The sequence below is a fragment of the Sciurus carolinensis genome, chromosome 17, assembly GCF_902686445.1.
Source record: "Sciurus carolinensis chromosome 17, mSciCar1.2, whole genome shotgun sequence".
Taxonomy (NCBI): Eukaryota; Metazoa; Chordata; class Mammalia; order Rodentia; family Sciuridae; genus Sciurus; species Sciurus carolinensis.
In genome coordinates this window covers 64,359,279-64,378,070 of record NC_062229.1, presented here as the reverse complement: position 1 = coordinate 64,378,070, position 18,792 = coordinate 64,359,279, and the positions used below count along the sequence as shown (strand labels likewise).

The 18,792-nt window shown below is 44.4% G+C and overlaps 1 protein-coding gene across 13 annotated transcripts in view; it reads left to right on the top strand.

Moving 5' to 3' along the window:
* Magi1 (membrane associated guanylate kinase, WW and PDZ domain containing 1) overlaps positions 1-18,792 on the top strand; it is a 657,940-nt gene that overhangs the window by 521,880 nt on the left and 117,268 nt on the right. For all 13 annotated transcript variants that reach the window (XM_047532133.1, XM_047532132.1, XM_047532135.1 and 10 more), the window contains exon 4: positions 11,762-11,968. In XM_047532133.1, coding sequence (XP_047388089.1) covers positions 11,762-11,968 — 207 coding nt within the window. The remainder of the gene's footprint in view (positions 1-11,761; positions 11,969-18,792) is intronic.

Here is an 18,792-nt window from a genome sequence, read left to right as displayed (position 1 = left end):
CATTTTACTCTTTTTTGCCCTCTGCCTTCAATATACTTGGGAGATCTTCTCACAGTGCCCCATACAGTTCCACCTTACTCTTACCAGTGCTTCACAGTATCCTGTGTATGGATATATGCAATTTATTTAATTAGTCCTCTGCAAATGGGCATTTAGGGTGTCCCCTGCCCCATGACTCCCCATCTTTGTGTGTGTGACTATTAAAAACAAAGGTGCAGACAACATCCTTATACAAACACAAGGGTCGGTTCCTGGCAGTGCGTTTGTTTGTGTGTTGGCTTTGACGCTGTGCTTTCCAGATGGCCTCGTTGTCTTCTCTGGTCTGCTCTCAAACGCCAAGGCTCACGCAGCCCTCCTGCCAAGGCAGCGTGGTTTTAAAGCCCTTTCAGACATGTGCAGTTCATTTCAGGAAACTTTTATTGAGCATCTATTTTGTCCTGAGGCCAGGGCTATAAGGTATAAGGCAGAAGACCACAGTAGCTCTGCCTTGGAGGGTGTTTATGCTTTTTAGTGATTTATTGACTTATTTATTTTTTTAAAAACTCAATCAGACATTGAATCTTTTTTTTTAAATGGTTTTTTAGTTGCAGGTGGACACCTTTGTTTTTATTTATTTATTTTTATGTGATGCTGAGGATTGAACCCAGTGCCTCATGTATGCTAGGTGAGTGCTCTGTCGCTGAGCCACAACCGCGGCCCCTAGGGATTTCTTTTTACAGACACCTGTGCTGGGTGCTTGTCAGGGTACCTTGTGTGTATGAGCTGGGCATACTGTGTGCCTTTTACTGGGGAGGCTGAGGCGGGAGGATCTGTTGAACCCATGGGTTTGAGACCAGCCTGGCAACATAGCAAGAGCCTGTCTCTGAGAGTTAAAGTGTATTCGAAGTATCAACTCATTTAAAGTTTCCAGCAAGTCTGCGGAGTGGGTAGTTTATACCCATTTTACAGAAGAGCAGGACAAGTCCTAGGGTTGTCAGTGATTTTTTTGCTCAGTTAACTTGGTAAACTGGTAACATGGTAAAAGCATGTTAGCTTGGATTCAAATCCAAGGTCTCTGGCTTCAGGCTCTGCAGTCTAAAGTTCCCTCAGCCTTGTGAGACATAATAAATGTAGACAATTTTAAGAAAAGTGAAGCACATTCTCATGGGGAGCGCAGGGCTCTCTCAGAGCCCCGGAGCAAGGGCGCTGCCTCTATTGTATTGTCAGGAGGAGGTGAAGCTTCCGGAGTGTCAGGTGAGCCCCTCGGAGACGGCCTGTAAGCTTACTTGTCAATGTACACCCCAAGCCCGACTCCAGAGAGTGAGCCTGGTGAACCCAGAGAAGGTTCTAGAAAGGAAGTGGAGGCACCCACGTCCTGCTTCCTTCAGCGCAGAGCCGTGCACTGAGAGCTCTGTTCAATGCTGGGATGTTCAGCGATGTCAGCTGTCAAACATGGTAGCCACTGGCCCCGTGGGGCTTCTGGGACCGAGCAGCTGACTTTTAAAATACATTTAATATAGGTTTACTTAGATTTAAATGGCTGCACATGGCTGTTGGCAGCCCAGGTTGCCGAGACTGGCCTCAAAGTTGCCACCCTCCTGCATCCCGGGGATTACAGACAAGCACCCCCGTACCCTGCGGAGCTAAGCCCTTCTTCAAAAGCGTCGTTTTGAATCCTCCCAGAGGACCTGACCACAGAGGAGCGGTGATCTTTTGTGGAGCCCTTTCATGACATGCAATACAATAAAGAGACAACCCTTAAAGCCATCAAGCTTGATAACCTTCAGATTTGCTTTCAGGCTTGATATTTGCCTGAGTTTTTAGATTGGCAGGGCAGTCGGATCCGAGAGCGGGAAATGCAATAGAGCTCCACTCTCTTCACGTGACAGTGCTGAGGCCCAGAGAGATTGGCTAAGGATTGAAGGGAAGTGGGGACAAAGCCAGGCCAAATACCTATTGCCCAGGTCCTGTCACAGGCAAGACTGGGATGCTTGCAGTTGTCTGAAAACGAACACTCCTGTTGTAGCCTTGATGACAACTTTGTGTGATCATTTGCATATTCCTTAAATGGAAGATTTGAACTAGAAGCAGATGTGGCCACTGCCATTATGGTTCACACTGTCCAGTGGACAAGACACATGATTCCAACCGTCAGACAAACACTCAACTGGAAGTATGTTAAGATCTTCAAAGGAGACCATTCCATGGGCGCATTCAGTGTCTGTGGAATCTAGAAGCATCCCTTGGGGAAATAGCAGCTGGGAAGAGATTGACTGCATGAGCTGTAGGTTGCCATGTGTATACCCAGAGGACTTAAAATCAGCATACTGCAGTGACACAGCTACATCCATGTTTATAGCAGCTTAGTTCACAATAGCTAAGTTATGGAACCAACCTAGGTGCCCTTCAACAGATGAATGGATAAAGAAAATGTGGTCTGTATACACAATGGAATATTACTCAGCCTTTTTTTTTTTTTTTTTTACATTTACATAGGGTAATGATGTTTATTTTATTTTTCCCCTCCCCCCACCCCTCCCACCCCTCTTTTCCCTCTACACAGTCCTTCTTTCCTTCATTCTTGCCGCTCTCCTTAGCCTAACTCTAAACCTAACCCTAAACCTAATGCTAGCCCCTCCCACCCCCCATTATATGTCCTCATCCGCTTATCAGCGAGATCATTCGTCCTTTAGTTTTTTGAGATTGGCTTATCTCACTTAGCATGATATTCTCCAATTTCGACCATTTGCCTACAAATGCCATAATTTTATCATTCTTCATTGCGGAGTAATATTCCATTGTATAAATATGCCACAGTTTCTTTATCCATTCATCAACTGAAGGGCATCTAGGTTGGTTCCACTCAGCCTTAAAGAAGAATGAAATAATGGCATTTGCCAGTAAATGGATGGAACTGGAGACTAGCATGCTAAGTGAAAGAAGTCAGTCCCCCCCACAAAACAAAGACCAAATATTATCTCTGCTTTGTAGATGCTAATTCACAATAAGTGGGGAGGTAGCTAGGAAAGAATAGAGGTACTTTAGATTAGATAGAGGGGGGTAAAGGGAGGGAAGGGGGCTTGGGGGTAAGAAAGATAGTAGAATGAGTCAGGCATTGTTACCCTGTGTGCATGTATAACCATACGACCAGGGGGATTCTACATCACGTACCATCAGATGGATGAGAAATTATACTCCATCTATGTCTGATGTGTCAAAGTGCATTCCACTGTCATGTATAACTAATTGGAACAAATAAAAAAAAAAATAGAGACCCCCGCCATGCATGTTCTCTGGCTACCCTTGTTGGAGTGTCCTTTGGTTGGTGCTGGTGGTGGTGGTCTTTAAACAGCCAGATTGGGTCATATCCTGGTTATTGTGAGAAGGAGGTAAAAGAAGCAGCTGATGGAGATTCTCCTAAGATAACACCGAGTCTCCATCTTCTGTAACTGGATCATGGTGGATCCACTTGTTAAGAGAAGAAACACTGTCACTGGACCAGGTTCGGGGAGGCAGGAGGAGCCCCATCATGGAACTTTCAGTGACGCCATATACCATAGTCATAGACGACTATGCTGACAGCTGCATATACACCTAACGGAACGGAGAACCTTCCATCTCTATAAAGAACCTGGCCATCATCCCTCACAGGGCACAGAGTTGGTCACTGAGCTCTGCTTTGCAGTTTGAGCCACCTCCTCATTCTGTCACTGGACAGCAACAAAGCAAGGCAGAGAAGATCAGAATAAATGCCTTGGCTTGCCGGGTGCGGTGGTGCAGGTCTGTAGTCACACATAAAAGCAGTTTGGAGGCTGAGGCAGGAGGATCACGAGTTCACAGCCAGCCTCAGCAAAAGCAAGGACCTAAGCAACTCAGTGAGACCCTGTCTCTACATAAAACACAGAATAGGGCTGGGGAGGTGGCTCAGTGGTCGAGTGCCCCTGAGTTCAATCCCTGGTACCCCTCCCAATTCCCCAAAAGAGAATAAATGCCTTCGCTCAGCTTTCTATGCCCTGGGCTAATTTATTTGCTATGGTGCTTGAAATAAATCAACTCCTTTTTTCCCTCTCCCTTTTTTTTTTTCTATTGACATTTTCGCTCTGCAAGACAAGTGTCTGCCTCAGCCAGCTCTTGGGACTTCTGTAGGAGAGAGTTTACAAGAGACGACTATTCAGCAGGGGTGGATCCAAACATGCCCGTTTTACAAATGCCTCTGGGTAGAAGGGGCTGATTATATACTCCGAGCATTGCAAAGGTTTGCCTTCAGCAACAGCTACGCAGCGCCAGGATGACATTTCAAATTGGAGTTATGGGTTGCATATTTCTGCATGTTAATTAGGAAGGGGATGTCAGCATTCAATAATGTTATTGTTTTGCTTCCTAGAAGGTCTGCAGAAAAGCAGCTGCCAACGGTATACTTTTGGGGGACCCAGAGATAAAGCAGGGGTGAAGAGAGTTCTTGTTTGTCATTGAGGAAAATGAGACCGTCTGGAGTCCTGCTCTTTGGCAGGCCCTGGGAGCCGTCTGTTGCGATAAGCTCTGTTGGCAAACTCTGCCGTGGAATGTTCCCTGTTGATAATGAAAGTAACTAAATGAAATCTGTGCTGTACCTCTGCATAGAAAGAGGGGAGGCTGGAGCCAGAAAAGTTTTACTTAATTCCCCCGCCCAGAGATGTCCAAGCATTTCTGGACAGAGACACTGGAGACAGACACATCTCTCTTATAATGTCAGGCGTCTCTTAGGAATTGTGTGAACCTCAGATTCTTCTTCTGAAAATAGGACTATGGATGCCTTTTTCGGTAAGATGGTTATAATGTGAACTCCGGTTCTCCTGCTGGGTCTCCTATTCCAAGTTGCTGGCAAAGATAAACACGTCGTTGCAGACCCTGGCTTTATTACCCTCCTGTGCGTGCAGGTTGTCTTTGTGTAGCGGGGGCAGCTAGGGAGAGAAAGTGCTGGGCATTTTATGCATTGATAGCGTCATGTGTTGAGCAAGCAGGTAGCAAATCAAAGTGATGCAAGTGACGGTCGTTCAGATGTAATTGACAGACTGGGAAAAACCATCTCGAGTCGTGGTGTTCAAAACCCGATCCACAATGGAGAGATGTACAAGGAGGACCCCGAGCTGCAATCCACGGGTCTGTCTTTATTTTTTCTGCAAAGAATTACAGTGGGGCTGGTACTGTGTTAGGCCTGGGCACTCAGAGGGGCATACAACTCATGGAGCATGTGGTCTTGGGGTGGGGCTTGAAGAAGAGGAAGCATTCATGTTTCCCTGTTAACATCTGAGAACGGATAAGGACAGTGTTGGTGTAGACCCTGAGGTCTGAGACGTGTCCCTGAGGATGAGCAGTTGGGGGTGGGGTGAGGGTCACAGGTGTGAGATGAGGCGGGGACCCAGTGTGCATGTGAGGGCTGAAAGAAGCCCAGAAGGGCCAGGAGCGGTGGCACATGCCTATCATCCCAGCAGCTCCGGAGGCTGAGGCAGGAGGCTTGAAAGTTCAAAGCCAGCCTCAGTAACTTAGTGAGGCCCTAAGCAATTCAGTGAGACCCTGTCTCTCTCAATAAAATACAAGAAAAGGCTGGGGATGTGGCTCAGAGGTTAAGCACCCCTGGGTTCAATCCCTGGGTTCAAAAAAAAGAGAGGAGAGAGAGAGAAGCCCAGCAGGATCCAAGCAGAAAGAGCTACCAGAAGCTGCTGTAAAGCATGCGTGGAGAGTGGGCAAGACCAGGTCACACAGAGCCCTGAGAATAAGACAAAAAGAAATGAAGGATTTTATAAATACCCCCCAAAAAGGAAATGAGTTTTGTCCCCTTGGGAGTGACATTGCCCCCCCGAGAATGGATGCTCTGGACTTCCAGCCGTGGTGGTCTTTATCATCCTGGTTTCCTGCTCGTTCTGAAAAGCTTGTTCTGTAGGAGGAAGGCAGAGAAAGCTCCCCCAGGACCCCCAACCTCATTGACCCTGGACTAATCAGGGGCCCCACCCTAGGTGTCTTTGCTGCTCCGGGCCTCAGCTGCTCATCTGCAAAAGAGGAACGATTTCCTCCATCCACGGAGGGTCCCCCCTGGGCCAGCAGCAGCAGCTGGGGTCTTGTTATACCTTTGGAATCTCAGGCCCACCCACACCTATTGAGCCAACATCTTCATTTAATATACTTTGTTTGCATTTCAAGTTTGAGAAAAAAAAATATGCTATATAGACCAAGTTTTAATTCCACTTTTACCTTTTATTTCTAGTACCTAGCATTGTGCCTGACTTAAAAAAGATTCTCTGTGAGGAAATAAGGAATGAATGAATGGTAATTTTGTCCAGGTTTAGAGACCATGCAGAATTGATGCATTCTCACTTAAAATCCAGGGTTATGTCTTCCTTAAATATTTCACAAAGCTCTAAAAGTTGATGTGCAGTCCTTGATCATTTTAAAGATATGTCAGAAAGTATTTTGTTTTGGCCGGACACAGTGTCATATGCTCGTCATGCCAGCAGCTTGGGAGGCTGAGATAGGAGGATCGTGGGTTTGAGGTCGACCTCAGTAACTTAGCGAGGCCTAAGCAACTCAGCAAGACCGTGTCTCTAAATAATAAAGGGCTGGGGATGTGGCTCAGTGGTTAAGGCCCCTGGGTTCAATCCCTGGTACCAAAAAAAAAAAAAAAAAAAAAAAGAAGAAGAAGAAGAAGAAGAAGAAAGTTTTTTGTTTGGCTTGACCATGGCCAAAAATCGGGTCCTGTTAATTAAGGCCAGCAGTGCCTTCCTCTTCCCTGCCCTCTCCTCCTGTCTCCAGCCACATCCCTGTTGAGTCTGATTGTAGAACCAGTTCTGAAAATAGCAGCAGAGAGAAACACATTCCCACTTGGAAGGGAGCCCGGCCACCTCAGAAAGGACAAGCTGGGCGACCTGGAGCCTCAGTCGGGGACAGTCAGGCTCCTGACTCACAGTAATGTGCAGCCTGCCCAGTGATCACCGTAGTCTTGAACTCAGTTATGATTCTGCCCCTGATTTCTGCTTCCTGCCATCCGGGGATCCCTAGACCCGTCCCCCAGTCTCCTGGGCGTTGCGCGCACTCTCTGCAAGGCTGATGCTTCAGCCGTGGCGAGGCGTGGCCTGATTAGGATCAAAGCAGAAACTCTTGGTGCCATGAAGAGTTTTCTGGAAGGGAGGAGATGTGATCTCAAATCCCGAGGGGCCGGTGGGGTGGGGTAGGAGGGTGGATGCTCTGGGCGCAGGCTGTGGAGACTGGTGGTAAGCGCATCGCACTGGCCCGGGCCCCTCCTGCCCCTGGTTGCATGGGGTTCACCCAGCTCAGCGACCTCAGGCGCCAAAAGCCTGGTACCAGGACCAGTCCATCCAAAGACCACCTCGTGGACCCTGGAGGATTCTGGCGGGTTTCAGACTTCCCTGCTCCTGTAGTCATGGCTCTGTCTGCCCGTGGGGCACTGCTCTGGATGGGGTTCAGGTATTTTTCTGGCAAGGGCTAGAGCAGAACTACAAGTAGGAGCCAAGAGTTTTCTGTAGAAAGCCTTAATTTGTCCAGTGGTCTGGGGCAGATAGATTTTAGACAGGCACTTTGCTGATTCCTCATTGCCTGGGACAGATGAGTCTGTTAGACCTTACCCTTTAACTAGTGATGCTGACAATCGAGATTTTTAACTGGAAACATCCCAGTTAAATGATGACTATCAATTCAAATTATTTTTAAACAGTGGGGGAGAAAAAACAAACCCTATCTCTACAGAAGCGTTTGCTTGCTCTGCCATCAGAAGCTGCTAGATAGTGACCAGGCTTGGTGCTGTACACCTGTAATTCCAGCAACTTGGGAGGCTGAGGCAGGAGGATTGCAAGTTGGAGGCCAGTCTCAGCTACTTAGCAAGACCCTGTCTCAAAATAAAAAATAAAAAAGGTCTGGGGATGTAGCCCCTGGATTCAATCTCCAGTACCACAAAAAAAAAGGGGGAAAGAAACCACTTTTCTGGAAGGTTTATAATACGGAAAATAAGAAACATTGGAGAGATTGGAATAATAATACCATCTCATATTTGTAACACCTTACAGTTGACAGAGCACCTTTACAAAATCTGGAGTATTTAGTGGTCAGGATAATCCAGTGAGGTCACCATGGCCAGTGCTCCTGTCCTCATCTCTGAGAAAGTCCTTGAGAGTCTGAGTGCAGAAGACTCAGTTTGATTATTGGCAGACTTGCTTGGTTACTTTTCATAACAGGGAAGCAAGAATTGTCAGCTCCCCTGTTCTGAGCACTTCAGATACATGGTATCTTGAATTCTCAATGTGCTGCTGCCTCACTGTAAAGATCAGTCACCCGCAGCATCCTAGGCAGTAGCGTTTATCCAGTCTCACTTTAGTGACTGGCTTGCGAGCCAGTCAGGGTTTTTAATGGACCATTTCATTTTATCCTTAAAATAGGTCCTGAGGTGCGACCTAGGTTCTCTTTTAGAAATCCACTTTTTGTTGGGGTGGGTACCAGGGATTGAACTCAGGGGCACTCAACCACTGAACCACATTCCAAGCCTTTTTTATATTTTACTTGGAGACAGGGTCTCACTGAGTTGCTTAGGGCCTTGCTTTTGCTGAGGCTGGCTTTGATCTCACGATCCTCCTGCCTCAGCCTCCCGAGCCTCTGGGATTATAGGTGTGCCCCACTGCACCCAGAAATGTTATATAGTTCCTGTTAATAATATGTACTTCTGTCCCCAGTCTTAATTTCTAGAAATAGAGAATAACTCTGAACAAGAGGGTGTGTGTGTATGTGTGTGTGATAAATGTTGACTAATCATTTGCTGCCTTAAGAAAGACTTTGAACTTGAAAACTGAGGGCAGCTGCCCAATGGGAAATCCATACTTATTTGTCAAATTTAGGTGGAACTTTATTTTCCAGGCATTTATTTCTATCATGAACTGCAGATGTCAAAGACTTACTTGGTTTTTTAAATGATTATGATTTTATGAATGTGATTTCAGTTTAATGTCACCGAAACTGAGTGATAGGGTTATAAAATGATAATTATAAAATTATGAGTAAAGAGTCCCATCCTCTGGTTATATTTTTCAGTAGGCTCTTATTTTTAGACATCAGCCTTAGTTTAACATCTAATTCCAAAAATGATGTGGTGTTTTGATGTATCAGTGATTGGAAGGATTGAGAATTAAATTCAGTAGGGCTTTCTCTCTTTTTTTTAAAACTCACCGTGGAGATTGACTTTTCAATAGTAAATGGCCTTGCTTTCCTAAACTTCCAATAAAATAGTCTTCAGTGAGAGAAAAGGTTGCACCTTGAAAGGAAGCAGGGGCTTCCTTCAACTGCAAGGTGAAGTGCATTTCTTGGTTCATACGTTTGCCAGTTCTTCCTTGTCCGAGGGTTGGCCCCTCACAACACGTCAGGGGCAGCTTTCTTCAAGTTTTCTTCTTAATTCCTGTTCCTGTGAGTTGGAAACCTGAAAGACGTTTTTTTGAAGAGATTGATAGATCACCCTCTATTTAAAAAAAAAAGACCTAGTGATTAACCTGAACATGCTGACCAGATTCCTGCTGGGACCTTCAGACTTAGACATGGCCGCTCTTCAGTCTGCTAAGTTTTAAAAATGTTTATGTTCAGAGTTGCCTTTGGTGACATGGACTATTAAAGCACTCTTACACAGAGTCGATGTGTATATATTCATCAAACTGATAATTCTAAAATGCTTTAAAGAAGTAATATTCAACCCCCTCTTAAAGAAGCAATCTTGAGGGCTGGGGTGGTAGCTCAATGGTAGAGCACTTCACTGGCATGTGTGAGGCACTGGGTTTGATCCTCAGCACCACATAAAAATAAATAAATAAATAAAGGCATCATGTCTATCTATACCTAAAAAATAATAATTTTTTTTAAAAAAAGAATCTTGATTTATAAGGATAAAGCTAAATGGAAACAAATGATCATCTTTAGGTCTCATAGTGACCAATATTTTTTTTCTTTTGCCTTTTTTAGTCTTGTAAAATACCAGTATAATGAGGTACTTGGGTTAGCTAATGGGGTTGGGCCATCAGGAACAAATTCTGTGCACAGGATTTGTTAGCATCTGCCAATTCTCCTTTACTGAACGTAGAATGACAAATATTGGTTAGGAGTTACTGAAGGATTCAGTATTATCTTCTGTCTCCCTGGCCTTACTCTGAAAGATTTAAATGGTGCATGGATCAATGGAATTCTAATGTTGATATCATGTAGTCGCTGAATATCATTGATTATTAACTCTGCTTTTCAAACTTTGATTACTCATGAGCTACCTTTATGATTTTGTTCCTCTTGGAACAATTTGTTATTTATTTATTGTATTCTTAAGAAAACTTTAAAAAAATAATTTGCTTTTGGGTTTTTTTTTAAGATATAATGAGATTTTATTTTTCCATATTTTTTATTGGTGCATTATAATTATACATAATGGTGGGATTTATTGTTACATGTTTGCACATGCAGATGATGTAGCATTTTTTAAAAATGTTTTTTTAGTTGTCAATGGACAACTGAGCATCAAACCCAGTGCCCCACACATGCTGGGCAAGTGCTCTACCACTGAGCTACAGCCCCAGCCTATAGCATTACTTTTAAATAGGAGTTTTCCTTTCTTTTTTTTGGGGGGGGTACTGGGAATTGAACCCAGGGTACTTAACCACTGAGTCACATCCCCAGCCCTTTTTTATATTTTATTTAGAGACAGGGTCTCACCGAGTTACTGAGGGCCTCCATAAATTGCTGAGTCTGGCTGTGAACTCATGATCCTCCTGCCTCAGCCTCCCGAGCAACTGGGATTAAATGGGAGTTTTCAAAAGGAAATTCTTATTACTACCATCACTATTATTTATTCCATTGCTTAATTTCTTGTTGTATAAAGTTGTCATTTAAAGCTTTTAGTAAAAAAAAAAAAAATCAGTCGGCTTTTTTCAAGTATTGCTGTTTTTCTTCCATTTTAAGGCAAACTTTATCTTGCTAATATAACATACTAGTTAGATTTTTCTAATGAAAATTAAAAATGTGTTCATTAAAATTAAGAAAAAATAGAATGCAAAAATCCAGTTAATGTACCAGAGTGCTGTAGCAGCCTCGAGTGCCCCTTATACCAAACTTGGGGGGAATCTGAAGGTGGGCCATTTCTGGAAGCATGATCCCTGAGGATACCAGAGATCATGACCCAGAGTTTTCTGTTCCATCTTGGCCAGGATCGGTTCCCGCCCTGCAGGTCCCTGAGCGTCAAGCCTGCCATTCACTTCAAGAGGCACCACGTGGGGCGCCCACTGCCCTCCTTTTCAAACAGTGCCCCGGTTCCCTCTTTAAGAGGGAAGGTGACCTCAACCCTGCCAGTCTGTAGGGAGCCTGGCAGTAATGAATTTTTATTTTCTGTGAGGCTCACTCTAAATCGGATTCAAGCCTCATGCTGGTGCCTATATAGCAAAAGGTGACCAATTGAAATTCAAATGTAATGAAGATGGAAGTTCCGTTTTCTTTCTATTCAGCACACCCCCCTTTGTTTTTAGCCCTCATAGATGCTTTGCACCAAAACAGCACGGCTTCTCCGCTCTGCTACTGCAATCACCCCAACCTCGCTGGGTAGCAAAGGCAGACTTGGCTAACCCATCAAAGGAATGAACGAGTTCTGGTTTTCCGGTTTTTATTTTATTTAATGTAAGATCTGTGATCTAGAGGTGAAGTCTTGCAAAAAAACAAAAAACAACCCAAACAACTAAGTATTCCCTTTTGAAACATGCAAATGTGTCTCTCCATCACCTAGGAAACTATTATGGGACACCCAAACCTCCCAGCCAGCCAGTCAGTGGGAAAGTGATCACAACGGATGCCTTGCAAAGCCTCCAGTCTGGCTCCAAGCAGGCGACCCCGAAGCGCACCAAGTCCTACAATGACATGCAAAATGCTGGCATAGTCCACGCGGAGAATGAGGACGACGATGACGTTCCTGAAATGAACAGTAGCTTTACAGGTAAAGGCCCCGCACTGTCCCTTCTCAACAGGGGCGGCACCAAAGCGGGTGGGGGAGGGAGGGCTTTCCCCAGGAATAACCAGAAGGACGTTCTTCCCCAGAGGATTTCAGCGGGGTGGCCGGAGTTCAAATTCCAGCCACGAGATTCTCGGGGGAGAGGTTGTCCCCCCACGTCCCTTAATCCACTTGCCACGCTTCACAGGAATACCTTGGCCTCACCCAACTATCTTAAACGAGCTGGGGAGAAAGATGTGAACACAGCAATGGAGAAACACCAGCCTGGTCTTCTTCTCTTTGAAAGGATATATTTGGGCTGGGTACCTTGGTGCACACCTGTAATCCCAGCGGCTCGGGAGGCTGAGGCGGGAGGATTGCAAGTTCAAGGCCAGCCTCAGCAACTTAGCGAGGCCCTAAGCAACTCAGCCAGACCCTGTCTCTAAATAAAATATAAAAAGGGCTGGGGATGTGGCTCAGTGGTCAAGTGAGTTCAATCCCTGGTACCACAAAAAGTTTTAAAAAGATATATTTAACATTTTTTTTCCACTTTGTTCATTGATGTTTAATTTGGCCTTGAAACAGCTCTGTCATCGTGAACTGAAATATGAGAATTCGGTTGACATTCAGTTGACATTAAACTGACGGCATCCACTTCTCTCACGCTGTTCAAAGTAGAGACAGTGGAAGTGCATCATGTGCTCAGCTAACTTAGGCCAGCTTTGCTCTGGAACCTAAAAAAGACAAATAAATATTCTAGGGTTTGAAATTATATAGCTTATGTTACTGATTTACACCTACCTGCAGAGCTGCGAGCCGGAAAGCTTAGCCATGCGTCGGCGTGGAGGGGTTGTCTAGGACAGGGCTGTGCTTGGCTGGGGCAGCTGAGGTACTGCCCCTCTCCAGGTGGTCCCTTGGATGCTGGGAGAGATGGGCTGGGCTCCGTGCAGCCATCCAGAGCTATTCAGTCCTATTTTTCACCATCTGAGGGTTTGACCTCATGTAGTAGTAACTCAAAGTGGAACAGCTGCCTCAATACGTGAGTTCTTTCAACCTACAACGTGACTTAGAAAACCACTTCATTTTTTTTTTCTCTATTTAAATATTTTCTTGAATATGTTAGAATTAGAGCTACTAACAAGTTATCCGTTGTCAGCATACACGCTCTTCCTCCCTGAGGGGCCTCTTCTCTTATCCCCCTACCTGGTCTCTGCTTGGATAGACTCAGCCCCAGTGAAGCAAGAGATCAGTAGACCTGTATTTTTTTCCCATGTCACCAAGTCTGATAGAATGTTCAGGAAAAGTATCTTATTGTTGCATACTGTGATAGCCTGCCTAGATCGCTCTGAGATTTTGCCATTTGTTAACTAAGCTCAAAAACCTAAATTGCTTAAGATGCTCATAAAATTATTTTTAAATTTTTTTTCATTTATAGATGGACACAATACCTTTACTTTATTTATTGATTTTTATGCACTGCTGAGGATGGAACCCAGTGCCTCACAGGTGCTAGGCAAGCGCTCTACCACTGAGCCACAACCCCAGCCCCTAGAAATTCTTTTTTTTAAATATTTTTTTTTAGTTGTTGATAGACCTAGATTTTATTTATGTATTTTTATGTGGTGCTGAAAATCGATCCCAGTCCCTCACATGTGCTACGCAAGCACTGTACCACTGAGCCACAACCCCAGCCCCTGTAAAATTTTCTGATGACTTTGTTATGATGGTTTTGTGAGAAGTATTGACTCAAAAGAGGGAGATTTGTTAGACGTCATGACTTGTCTCTTGATAGTTGTCTATTTCTGAACAAAATGCCTTAAATCACTTTTCTGGGTTGGGACTGGGAGGGGAGGATGACATCATTTCCAAGTCTTTCCTACTCACTCTAAGAATTTGCTTCCAGGAAAAATTTCTTTTTTCCTTTTTTCTTTTCATTTAGAACGTGGTAGACCAGTGGCTGACCTACGGTTGCAATGTCTCGAAGAAATTGCCATCTTTTCCATATGTTTTCATTAAAATCAACTGATTTCATCCCTTGGGAATATTTCATCTTTATAGAGTAGCCCCCATCAAAATGAAAAGAGGTTATATTACATTGCTTTTAAAAAACATCTAATACTTTAATACCTTGATAGTTCAACAAAAAAGACTAGCGAGTCATGTTACAACCCAAAAAATAGATGCGGTCACAGTAACCAAAGACCTCTTGGGTGAGGGGCAATTAGTCAGCTCTGCCCAGCAGACCGGGTGACCCCCAAGTCTTTGGGGCGTAAAGCCACCATCATATGCCTTTATTTGTCCTCCATTTATGTACGAAGATGATTTCTTGACAGAAAGCAAGGACATAGTGGAGGTAGTTGACTGTAAGTCTTGATGAACGTCCCATTTCTAACCACTGTACATTTCTGCCTCTAGAAGCCAAGCCTCAGAATACCTGACCCTATAAAATCCCCCCTTGAAATCCTGTCATTTAAGAAGAAAATGTGGGGCCAGGTGCTGTGCCACACACCTGTAATCCCAGTAGCTCAGGAGGCTGAGGCAGGAGGATCGCAAATTTGAGGCCCTAAGCAACTCAGTGAGACCCTGTTTCTAAATAAAATACAAAAAAGGGCTGGGGATGTGGCTCAGTGTTTAAGCACCCCTGCGTTCAATCCCTGGTACCAATAATAATAATAATAGTTCCTTATGTGTTCTTAATGAGGATAGCATTGCACTGTTGGCCCAAACCCACAGTTATTCATACTAACAAAAACTGTTCCAAAAATATTTTGTTTCTCTTGGACAGCTTTGACACTACTTAATGAGCCATTGCAAATAAAAAGTGTTTGGTTCATCCACTAACTACCTTCCAGAGACCTCAAAGTGTTATTAATCTGGTTTCTAGGCTCTTTTCTCCACGGTTCTCCCCATTATTGAAAGTTAGCTTGTTGACACTTCTTTTTCCTTGATACACGGTGTTAGAGCATTATTTTGAATGTTACAAGGTAATACGTATAAGCCCAGCATGGTGAGGTCAAGTCAGGAGGATCGCAAATTCAAAGCCTGCTTCAGCAACTTAGTGAGGCCCTAAGCAACTCAGTGAAACCTTGTCTCTTAATAAAATATTAAAAGGGCTGGGGATGTGGCTCAGTGGTTAAGTTCCCCTGGGTTCAATCCCTGGTACAAAAAAAAAAAAAAAAAAAAAAAGTGCAACCCAGTGGTGAGACCCAGATTGTAAAATAGTCACTAAATAGCAAATATATTAAATATCAGTTATCTCCCTGATATCTTCTAAAGGGTCTCCATGCCAAGAGGGAAACTCACATAGGACTGAAAGAGCCCGTGAAGACACTCGATCCAATCTAAGGGAAGGATTCCCTTAGGAAATGCAGTTTAAACTAAAATCCAAAGAAGAAACAGGTTAATCTGTTGAAAAGGGATGAGACTGGTCAGGCACAGTGGCACCCGCCTGTGATTCCCAACAGCCTGGGAGGCTGAGGCAGGAGGATTATGAGTTCAAGGCCAGCCTCAGCAACTCAGCAAAACCCTGTCTCTAAATAAAATATAAGAAGGGCTGGGGATGTGGCTCAGTGGTTAAGTGCCCCTGGGTTCAGTCTCTGGTACCAAAAAAGGGGGGAAAGAAAGCATAAGAGCTCATGTTTCTCTGATGCAGTGTGGCAGATGTTTTCCAAAGCTCTGTATGTGCACACCAGGGAGGTCAGCTCATCTCTGCAGTGAAAGAACTCTCCACGTGAGTGCAGAGCGGCCATTGCGACCCAGAACACCCAGCTCCAGAACCTGTGTGCACATCTGGTGTGCTTTTGTGTGTTTTAAATTAACTTTATCAGCTCGTAAGAGGCCCCAAAGATTTTGACTGAGTTTTGGACGGTGGAAGAGACACATAAATCTAAAACCAGGCAGGGTTTAAGATAAGCCTCAGGAATGTTCTTCTGACATGAGCTTATGTTCTCAAAGTCACTGCCCAACGTCTGGGGCCGGGCAGGGAGATGGAGAAGAGAAAACGCTTGGAAACCTCTGTTTTACCATGAATTAAAAATGTCATTCACGGTTTACAAACCATTTTCACGTGTATCTGGTGACCTCCTGGTCATCTTGAGAGACAGGCAACTCAGGTACCTCCTTTGCAGCTCATGGTGAGGACACTGAGTGAGGGTGTGTGTGATACGGCCACACCACGTGAGCACAGCCTTCCCACACCCACCCAGACTCTCCCGACCTTCCTTCCCTTCCACCTGACTGCTTGCATTCGTTGGCACCCTTTGGTTAGAAAATGATATTAGTGCTTCTAAATGTTTCATGAATTAAAGGTTCTTTTTCTTTTCTTTTTTTTTTTTTTTTTAATCCAAGCATGTATCAAAGTCAAAGCCATGACCAAGGTTATGGAGTCTTGAATCTGCCCTGTGTATATGCAGACCTCTCGCTTTGTGCTGTTTTCTATCAGAGAACGAGGTTGTTTGTTCTTCCTCTATTTTTTTTACTCTTCCCCCCCTATTTTTAAGGGGTACGTTATTGTCGTACATAATGATGAGATTTATGGTTTTATATTCACACGTGCATACCGTGTGACAATATGATTTGACCAGTGTCACTCCCCAGCACTTCCCCCTCCCTCCCCACCTTTGAGTTTCTGACTTTGGCTGGTTTCACGTAGCATGATCTCCATTTCCATCCATTGACCAGCAGCTGCCCTGATTTCCTCAGCCATGGATTCTAGAACTCAAGCCCCAGCTGAAGTTAGGACTTTGTACCCAAGTGACGTTCCTTTCCATTCTTTGGACGCTTCTTTCTGTCTCGGTCCTCACACTGTGGTTCTTCTCTCCACTGAATCTCCATCACCTGGGTGCTTTGCAAAACCCCATTTTGGAACCATACCCCAAACCTGTTCTCTGGAGGAGGGAGCCGGGACTGTGCGCTCTCACAGTCTCTCCAGGTGAGTCTTGTGTACTCTTCAGAGTAAAAAGTGTACCTTTGAGAGGTCTGGAAAATTCTGGGTGGGTCTTTTCATCATTGCCAGGATTTAGATTTATTTTGTTATCAATGAGCAATTGCAAAATGTTTCTTTTGTTTTGACCTCATTTCCTTCTTGTTCCTTCAAATTATAGTTGTTCTATTAATCTGTACTCTTTCATGCAAGTTGTAAAACCAGTTCATGTTGGTTTAAGCAGGAAGGTGTGACTTTGGGGGTAATCGGGCAGTTGAAGAGAGCAGGGGTTACCTTGATTTCAGACATGGATTAAAGGCTCAGTCACAGCTTCTAGAGAACATTCTCCCTTTGATCTCTGCTCTCCTCTGTGTGGGTTTCATTCTTCACTTGGTCCTGCCTAGAATGTCACAGTGGCCACCAGCTTCAGAACCTGTCAGTTAAATAACCCCAGCATCAAGAGGCTGACAGCTCTGGCAGAACTTCCATGTGTCACCTTGGTTGGTCCACCCTGGATCACGCAAGTGTTCCTGGATTGACCATAAAAGGCAAAAAATGAGGGGCTGGGGTTGTGGCTCAGTGGTGGAGTGCTTGCCTAGCTCTTGTGAGGCACTGAGTTCCATCCTCAGCACCACATCAAAATAAATAAATAAAATAAAGATATTGTGTCCATCTACCAAAAAAAAAAAAAAAAAGGCAAAAATGATACAGTACTCCTAATTGAAAAGAGTGTAGCTTGGAGCCAGGAGGAGGTTTATATCAGTTTTCTTGCACCACGTGGACTGTGGGGTGGATTTTGGCAGATGTGGTTATTTTGCCGACTTTTCCGTCTGGACTCTGGATTACCTTCATTCTCAGGTGTATCCTGGGGGGTCTCCTTCACAGACAGCTTTGAAAACAACCCTTTATTATTCTTTGGTCTGCTTTCCCAATTGAAGCAGAAATGTCTGCTAGAGAATAAAGGCAGGAGAAAGAAAATCGCTACATCCCCTGATGATCATGTCTTCAAGCCCCACGGAGATTGACATTTAATATCATCGGCTTCTATAAAAATTCAGCCCGAGTGTCAACAGTGCTGTTTGTGGACGCTTGGATGACATCACCCCTGATGTCGCTCGTTAATAAGAAACAAGGACAATCACGCACTGAGAGCCTTCTTTTGAGACCCGAGTCCCATCGGTCCACCTACATGACACTCTTGAGGGGGTAACTGTCTTGGTTTTCACAGGAACAACCTCTTTATTTTCTAAAAGAGGCTCAAATCTGACTCACTGGTATAGCTGTCTCCATATTCTAAACTTTTATATACTTTCCAGCTTAATTTGTCAGGCTCTGATCTTTGCTAGCATCTATCAAAAAATGTTTTAAATAACTTTTGCAAAAAAGCCGCCGGATCTGTTTTTCAGCATGAACTTTTTTTTTCCTGAGTCACCAAGCCAAATAATACTCATGGAATGAGAGTGTGGCTCAGTCTGTGTTTTGATCTTCTTGGTTTAAGAGTCTTTGGGGTCTGAGTTACTAATTGGTTTCTTCTTAACTTTTCCAAGATGGTGAGCGATGCATTATCTGGGCACATTTTTCTTGCCTTTCTATTTTTTTCTTTTTTTGGGACCGGGGATTGAACCTAGGGGTGCTTAACCACCCAGTCACAATCTCCAGCCCTTTTCTGGATTTTATTTAGAGACAGGGTCTCGCTGAGTTGCTTAGGGCCTCGCTAAGTTGCTGAGGCTGGCTTTGAACTCACCATCCTCCTGCCTCAGCCTCTGGAGCCGCTGGGATTCCAGACAGGCACCACCACACCTGGCTCCTCTTTCTCTCTAAGTGAAATAAATTCTGTTGGTGTGTGCACACGTGTGTTGGATTTAGGGCCTCAATCATGCCAGTGACATGCTCATGTGACCCGACCCTG